The 9488-nt window shown below is 35.2% G+C and overlaps 1 protein-coding gene across 1 annotated transcript in view; it reads left to right on the top strand.

The window, feature by feature from the left end:
• Positions 1 to 244: 244 nt before the first annotated feature.
• The window catches only part of LOC139354086 (coiled-coil domain-containing protein 40-like), a 112229-nt gene continuing 102985 nt past the window's right edge, over positions 245 to 9488 (top strand). The window contains exon 1 of the mRNA XM_070998347.1: positions 245 to 385. Within this exon, the coding sequence (XP_070854448.1) occupies positions 310 to 385 (76 nt within the window). The 5' untranslated portion in view covers positions 245 to 309. The remainder of the gene's footprint in view (positions 386 to 9488) is intronic.

Here is a 9488-nt window from a genome sequence, read left to right as displayed (position 1 = left end):
GTCAAACTTTCGAAGTTGTGCGGACATACATATATGGCTAGGTCGATACGGCTGACTATGCTCATTTAAAACATATATTTTCTTAACACAGTCAGAAATGCCTCACTTAGCTACAATATTAAAAAATATACAAGTAAAATAATAATAATTATAATAATAATTGCTTAAAAATAATGTAATAGCGCAGTTATTAGCTGACATTTCAAACGTTTTTTATTCATATTTAATCATTTCTTTCAGATTAAACAAATTGAAAAAACTATTCACACTGGAGAGCTGCAAATTCGTGAGCATCAACATTTTTGGATAATGCTGCAAAATCACTTTGTTAATCTGTCTCAAAAGAGAAGTGACCAGTTAAATGAAATTCAAGTAACTCGAAAACGTAAGTTCACCTTTAAAATAGCGCAAAATTATCAATCATGTTTTTCAAGTTAATTTATACAACTTTATGAAAAAAACATTAATTTGTATGAAACATATTAGTTATTATATAATAGGAATTGACACAATTCATTATACAAATCAAGACTGCTAACCAATTTTTTTTTACATGGGTTATGTACTGGGCTTCTGATCCTGATCAAAAATATATAATAGATATATATATAGTGACGTGTCTGCACTGCGATTTCTCAACGGCCACCAGTTGAAAGATCGAAACCGTTTTCAAATAAACAGAATCGCCAATTTCGGCTTTGATTAAAAACGATACAGAAGCTCGAGATCCCGCATTGCAAACAAACAAAGAAAATTGATTAGGTCCGAACGTCAACAATGACGTAATTCAATAAACGTAAAAATCCAATAAGATCGCAAAATCCAATAAGACCGAATGATGTAAACATAAACAAAGAAGTGGCGATCGCATCATCCACCTGCGATTGCGTCACCTAATGCACTAACAGTTAATTCTAAGACGCAAACCGAGGTTTCATTCTAACCAATTCTGTAACATACAATTAGTCTTTTTCCAACGCTCTAATAAAGAATAACCAAAGAATATAAAAAATCTTCTACAATTTTTTATTCCGGCGAAGAACGACTCATGTAAATGGCGCAGTCGGTAGGATCTCTTTAAAAAATATCCTTGCGAAAAAAAAAACAAAGTCGGGAGCTTACTGATCAATTAAAAGGATATTTCTTAGCCACTAGGATATCCAGATCAGCGCGTGGAATTGCCCACAAGTAAGCAATTTATTCGACTAGCTCGGAAGTGCAACTTGAAAAATCCAACACAAATAAATGATTTTGAGGCATTGCTTAAATCTAAAAATTATACTGATGAAATAAATTATGCTGTTCAAAATGAATTAGCAGAGGGAAAAAGTTATCGCTTAGAACACTTAAATGAAGAAGAAAAAGTTAAATTATTAAAATTAATTAAGCAATATAAATGCATTCAATATCGTGATGGTGAAAATTTGACCTTTACGAATGTTGTTAAGCATGAAATAAAAACTCATCATGAAAATCCAATTTATAAAAAACCGTATGGGTATCCTTTTTCATTTGAAAAAGAAGTTGAGTCTCAAATACAGGATATGTTAAAGCAAGGAATAATTAGGCACAGCCAATCACCTTATTGCAGTCCATTGTGGATAGTACCAAAAAAGAAAGATGCTTCAGGTAAACAAAAATTTAGACTTGTAGTAGACTATAGGGGCTTAAATGAGATCACTATTAGTGATAAATTTCCCATTCCCAATATGCACGAAATACTAGGCAAGCTAGGACGGTGTCAATTTTTACCACCATTGATTTGGCTAAAGGTTTCCACCAGATCGAAATGGACCAAAATTCCATAAACAAAACAGCGTTTTCCACAAAGTACGAGTACACACGAATGCCATTTGGATTAAAAAATGCACCTGCAACTTTTCAGCGATGCATAAACAATGTCCTTCGTGAATTAATAAACAAGCATCAAATACAGGATATGTTAAAGCAAGGAATAATTAGGCACAGCCAATCACCTTATTGCAGTCCATTGTGGATAGTACCAAAAAAGAAAGATGCTTCAGGTAAACAAAAATTTAGACTTGTAGTAGACTATAGGGGCTTAAATGAGATCACTATTAGTGATAAATTTCCCATTCCCAATATGCACGAAATACTAGGCAAGCTAGGACGGTGTCAATATTTTACCACCATTGATTTGGCTAAAGGTTTCCACCAGATCGAAATGGACCAAAATTCCATAAACAAAACAGCGTTTTCCACAAAGTACGAGTACACACGAATGCCATTTGGATTAAAAAATGCACCTGCAACTTTTCAGCGATGCATAAACAATGTCCTTCGTGAATTAATAAACAAGCATTGCCTTGTATACTTGGACGATATAATTGTTTTCTCTACGTCCCTTGACGAACACCTTACTTCATTAAAAATTGTTTTTGAAAAACTTAAAAACGCTATTCTAAAATTACAACTAGACAAATGTGAATTTTTGAAAAAAGAAGCAGCATTTTTGGGACACATAGTTGGACCAAACGGTGTAATGCCAAATCTAGAAAAGGTTAAGGCAATCAATAAATTTCCAATCCCCAAAACTCAAAAAGAAATAAAATCATTTCTTGGTCTTTGCGGTTATTACAGAAAATTTATTCCAAACTTCGCAGACATTTCAAAACCTTTAACTAAATGTTTAAAAGCTGGTTCTAAAGTGACATTCAAAGATGATACATTTATTGCAGCATTCAATAAATTAAAACAACTAATCATAAACAATCCCATACTGATTTGTCCAGACTTTGGAAAAAGGTTTCAATTAACTACTGATGCTAGCAACTTTGCATTAGGAGCAGTTCTTTCTCAGGATAACAAACCAATCAGTTACATTAGTAGGACTCTAAATGCACATGAAGAAAACTATAGTACAATTGAAAAAGAATTATTAGCTACAGTATGGGCAACAAAAACCTTAAGACCCTATTTATTCGGAAGAAGATTTGAGCTATTAAGTGACCATAAGCCGTTAGTCTGGCTAAACAATATCAAAGAACCTAATAAGAAACTGCAAAGATGGAAGATAAGGTTAGGAGAATATGACTTCGAAATAAAATATTTAGAAGGAATGCAAAATCACGTAGCCGATGCATTGTCAAGAATCAAAATTAACGAAGTATACTATGGCAGTAACAAAGCAACAGCACATAGCGCTGAAGAAGATAATGAAAATTTAATAACAATTACTGAAAAACCAATAAATCATTTCGCAAGACAGGTAGAAATGATTCGAACCAATACAGAAGGTGAAGAAAGTGAAAATTATTTTAAGAAAGTCAAGATTAAAATAATGTTTAATGAATTAAACATCGAAAAAGCTAAGCAAATATTAATAAAACATTTTTGTACCAAGTCAAGTGCACTTTTCATCGAACACGACTCTGATTTTGAAATCATTCAAGAAGCTTGTAAACATGTTATGAACACTACTACAAAAATTGTAAGAGTAGTAATTAAATTACAGGACATAAAAACTTACGCTGAATTTAAAGAAACTATTGTTAGCAACCACGAAAAACTATTGCACCCAGGAATTAAAAAAAATGGTAAGGCTTTTCAAAGAAACCTATTATTATCCCGACTACCAGAATTTAATTCAGAATTTAATTATTGAGTGTAATGTTTGTAACCAAGCAAAAACCGAACATAGAAAAACATCGCTTTTATTAAAAACAACTTTAGAAACAGAATTTTGTAGGGAAATTTACGTCGCAGATATTTACACGATCAAAAATCAAAATTACCTAACTTGTATTGATTTATTCTCAAAATTTGGAAGCGCGATTGAATTAAACGGAAAGGACTGGATGGAAGTTAAAAGAGGACTTTTCCGAATATTCAATTCAATGGGAAAACCCAGAACCTTGAAAACAGATAGGGATAGTGCTTTTATGAGTATAGCGCTTAAAAATTGGCTGGACACAGAAAACGTAAATATTCAGATAACAGCAAGTAAAAATGGAGTATCAGATGTGGAAAGATTACACAAAACAATTAACGAAAAAATACGTGTGATCGAGACCGGCGACAATCCGGAAAATAAACTTATGAAAATGGAAATAATACTGTATACTTACAATCATAAAATAAAACACAATGCAACAGGTAGAACCCCAGCTGATATTTTTATTTATACAGGTACCCCTGCATATAATAGCCAAATTATAAAAGAAGCTAAAATAGAACAACTTAATAAAAAACGACAACATTTTGAGGTAAATACCAAATTTAGAAAGGCTCCCATAATTCACGGGAAATTACACAATCCTTATAAAAAGACAGGAAATATAGAACAAATAGATAATGATCATTTTGAGGAAACTAACAGAGGTCGAAAAATAAAACATTACAAAACAAACTTCCAGAGACAAAAGAAAGTTAATAAAAGTAGATATTTGCAGGAGGACCCAGATCAAGACCCAGCGCTTTGACTTTCATCTTTCTGACATCAACGTTAATAATAATGATGCCAATGGGTAACAACCAATTTATAGAAATTAACCCTATAAAATCATACAATAGCTATTTGTTATTTATGACCGACACAATCAACATCCCAGATAGTTTTGAATACCATTGTCTCACAATTAATATTACAAAAACGGAAGAAACTTACAAAAATTTGCTATCACAAGCGTTTGGTTTTAAGGAAATAATGCAGATTACATATTTAACAGAAAAACTACAAAGAGAAATGAATGGGTTAAAAATTGTTAGGAGAAACAAAAGAGGATTAGCTAATTTTGTAGGAACAGCTTACAAATATCTTTTTGGAGCATTAGATAATAATGATAAAGAAGAATTAGAAGAAAAAATCAATGTAATAGCTCAAAACAGTGTACAGGTAAACGAACTAAATAATATAATCGATACAGTTAACAAAGGCATCGATATAATAAACAAGCATCTCGAATACAACGAAAACGAAAAAATTCTTGAATTATTGGTTTTTAATTTAGAACATTTCGCAGAATACATTGAAGACCTGGAAATGGGAATGCAGTTAGCAAGATTAGGAATATTCAATCCAAAGTTATTAAAACACGACTACTTGACAAACATTAATTCTAAGATACTTCTGAACATAAAAACCTCGACTTGGCTTAGGTCAGATTCAAACGAAATTTTAATTATATCCCACATACCCAGAGAAATAAAGAAACTTCCCGTATACGAAATATTACCTTATCCAGATGAAAATAATAAAATATTACAAGATAACACCCAAAACAAATATTACGTATACAGAAATAGTTTGTATAACAAAGAAACAAAAAAACCTGTTACCAACACATGTCTTTTAGGTCTCGTTAATCAAACAGATACTAGTTGCAGGTACACAAAAACGCTCTTAACTACCCAAATTAATTATGTCGAACCAAATATCATAGTTACATGGAATTTGTCAAAAACTATACTAAATCAAAATTGTATTAAAAATGAAATTGTAATTGAAGGAAACAATATGATCAAAATACACAATTGCTCAATTGCAATTAACGATTTATCAGTAGGGTGTATTTGTATGTTCTGGATAAAACGATGGTGTATTTGTATGCTCTGGATAAATTTGTATTGTATGTTCTGACTCACTGTTTCGCTGGTGCGGGGGCGCTTATCGCTTGCGTAAGTTGTTGTTGTGGAAGTTGCTAGGGCCGCGCTCAATCCCCCTCCCACTCCCCCTCCCAGTTCCCCTCCCGCTTGTCCTCCCGCTTGTCCTCCCGCTTGTCCTCCCGCTTGTCCTGGTGCTTGACCCTCTGGGGGGTTGCGCTCACTCCCCCTCCCACTTCCCCTCCCCCTTCCCCTCCCCCTTCCCCTCCCCCTTCCCCTCCCACTTCCCCTCCCACTTCCCCTCCCACTTCCCCTCCCACTTCCCCTCCCACTTTTCCTCCCACTTTTCCTCCCACTTCCCCTCCCACTTCCCCTCCCGCTTGTCCCTCTGGGGAGTTGCGCTCACTTCCCCTCCCCCCTTCCCCTCCCGCTTGTCCTCGGACTCTCACTCTCGTTTGCGATAGCGCCCACTCCGCCCTCCCACTTGTCCACGGAAACGATATATAAAGCGCCAAGTGTAGTACGATTAACCAGTCCACGTCCAGTCCAGTAGCAACCGTAACGCGATGTCTCAATCGACTAATTCTACACAAGCAGAGGAGCTCGTTAGCAAAATTACGCTTGTTGAGCATAGTGAAAACCTACAGAGAACAGAAGAGCATGCTAATAGCTTGACAAGCAGCGATCAAAAGTCCAAACCACTTGTCCTCCTACTGCTGCATTAAGAGTAATAAACAAGTTGGAGCAAAGAAGAGCCACCAATGTAATTCAAATTGTGGCAGCGAAAATGAGAGAACTAAAAATAGATAATTGGACGATCGCAGGAGGTTTTGCTACTTATGTACTGGGATATACAAACCACTTCGAGGATATTGACGTCTTCTATGCAGCACAAAAACGTGGACGTGAAGTTATTGAGTTCGAGGATTGCGACTTCAATATTGATCTAGTTGCTTTTGAACTGGATCCAAAATTAAGTAATTTGCAGTTTATAACGGCTTTCCTACTAAGTTTCGACCTGCCTATTTGTCGTGCTGCGCTTCTACTTGACGGAGATAAAATACGCGTTTTAAATTTAACGCAATATACTTTGATGCATAAACTAGTGTGGAGGAAAACCCCTGCTCGCGAAGCTAAATACAAAGAACGCATGCGAGAAAATACAATTAAATTGAGCGCAAAAGAAGAACTAATAACCGAAGCAATAGTACTTGCCACTTTACAAACGGGCATTTCACTCGACGATTTTCTATATCCAACAAAATAATTCAACTATAAATAGCATCCACAATATTTACTGTGAAGGTCTTACTATTCAAATATTATTCCACTATTAATATATGAACCACAATTATTATACTTATATTGTTCATGAATTAAACAAATATATTAACCACAATTATATTGTCCAACACACTTATTCTAATATAATATATTGTACAAGTATTAAATAAATATATTAACCACAATAAATCTACTAAATACTTTGTGAATTATTATCGCCTTTCAATTCTATCGGCCAAGTCCTGGTAGCGTTGTATTATAATATAAACTCCAACTTTAAAACGTTTTCTAATGTTACGTGAAAACGTCAATTCGCTGTCTGATAAGTGTGCCCCTATCGTCATCAATTTTCTCATATTTCGTAAGGTCTGTAGTTCGAAATCAGGGAGAATGTCTTCATATTCAATGAAAAATTCGTCGATTTCTTTTTTTAGCTCATCAACTTCGTCTGTATTAACGAATGTTTCAATCTCATAACTGCTTAATTCTTTCCTATTATTGTATCCCGCACCGAAAACGTCATCATCATCTTCAATACTAATTTTAGGATTTTTTTTTGTTAGGTTTTCACGCAAGAAGCGATAACGTTGCATTAAATTAAACGCTCCCCACATGAATTGCCCCCTGATTGGGCGTAAGGCTCTGTAGTCCCCCGGAGTAAGTACTGTTCTTACTGTCAAAAGTCTTTTTACAGTGCGTAAGGTTCTCAGATCAGCGCTAGATATTACATCATCGTATAACGTACGAAACTCTTCAATTTCATCCTTTAACTCTCGAATTTCTCGATCAGCAACACCAACAGCGTCTTCACTGTTGATAGATCTTCGTTTAGCAAGAGAGTTAACAGTGGTGGATTTAACCAACTTATTGGGTCGAGGATCTTCCTTTTCAGCAACACCAGCAGCAGCAGCAGCAGCAGCAGCATCAGCATCAGCAACACCAGCAGCAGCAGCATCATCAGTAGTACCATCATCAGTACTAGCAGCAGCAGCAGCATCACCATCACCATCAATGATAGATTTAGAAACTTGTGTGTTTTTGGAACCCTTTATTTTTTTTTTTTGATTGAAAAAATATAAATAAAAAAAGAGATGAATAAATTATAATTTTACATTCTTTTTTATGTTTTTTTTCTTGTTTTGTCTAGGCGCAGCAGGTATGGTTATGGTGGAGACCTACGTTATTATCCTCAATGGTGTCATCAGGAATTTGAGTTAAGATCTTGTAATCGTGGACGGTATAGTCTTCTTCTTCTTCGTCTTCTTCTGAGGTTGCGTAACCGGGTTGTCTGTGGGTACACACCACACATTTGCAATTGGAGCATCGAAGCGCTTTCGGTGGTCTACTCAATTTGCTTAACCAATTTGAACCGGATGCTTCTTCTGCTCCTACTACCACTTTCTTGTATTTGATCGTTTGTGACTCCATGTTAACTTCTGCTTGCTTGCTTAGTTTTTTGGTTATATATATTGTTCACGTACTTAATTCAATTATGAACTGACTTTGAATTTGACTGTCTCAGCGCTATTTATTGGAAACTTTTCGCTGATTGAGTGTGTGTATGTGGACGCTACATTTTCTCGCAATCACTTGCAAATACAAAGTAAGTGTTTTTTGTTTGAAATCCCTTTTGAACACCGGATGTGCGATAACTGCATCCATTGCAAAAAAAAAATTATTAATTTGTTTATTTCTACCCCCACGCTCAATTTTTTTATTTGAGTAGGTGGCTTGCTGGGTATTTTTTTTTTAAAGTTATGTGAAAGATAACGAAGAAAAAAAGGACATTAAAATTTATTGGCTGAGTGGATGATAAGAGTATGCTTTGAGAAAAAAAATGTGATTTAAATTCACAACTGCGCAATAAGTGCACACACACACACACACACACACACACAATCACTTGCAATACAAAGTATGTATTTTTATTTTTTGTATTTTTTTTCTTCTTGTGATAACGAAGAAATAAAGTGTTTTAAATTTATTGGCTGAGTGGGTGATTTAAATTCCTCAACTGCACAACAAGTGAGTGATAAAAAAAAATCCCGCTCTCGCTCTACCTCCCGCCCTCCCTCCCGCTCTCGCTCTCCCTCCCGCCCTCCCTCCCGCTCTCGCTCTCCCTCCCGCTCTCGCTCTCCCTCCCGCTCTCCCTCCCGCCCTCCCTCCCGCTCTGCCTCCCGCCCTCCCTCCCGCTCACCCCCAATATTAAATACGATTTTTTTTTTTAGTTTCACCACAATATGAAATATTAGTATTTTAATTTATTTCTAATTTTTTTTTTTTTGTTTTTTAAAGATTTTGAGTACAATATGCATTATTAAGTTCGTAATTATTATTATTATTTCGAACTGGTGATGCTGCATCTTCAGTCATCTCAACTTTGATGCAGTCTATATAACAAGAAAAGATTATTTGAAATATTACAATTGCAAGATAGACTAACAAAAGCAATAATAAAAATATAATAGTAATGTTAATATGATAGACATATTTTGGTACAAGTGATGTTTTTGAAATGTCATCGTTGTCTGCTGCTGCTGCTGCTGCTGCTGCTGCTGCTGCTGCTGATGATGAGTCTGGTTCTTTGATGCTGGTTGTTGTTTGTGTTGCTGCTGTTGTGTTGTCTGCTGCTGCTGATGATG

Source organism: Drosophila suzukii, assembly GCF_043229965.1.
Source record: "Drosophila suzukii chromosome 2 unlocalized genomic scaffold, CBGP_Dsuzu_IsoJpt1.0 scf_2c, whole genome shotgun sequence".
In the NCBI taxonomy this organism is placed as follows: Eukaryota; Metazoa; Arthropoda; class Insecta; order Diptera; family Drosophilidae; genus Drosophila; species Drosophila suzukii.
This window is presented reverse-complemented; position numbering and strand designations above follow the sequence as displayed.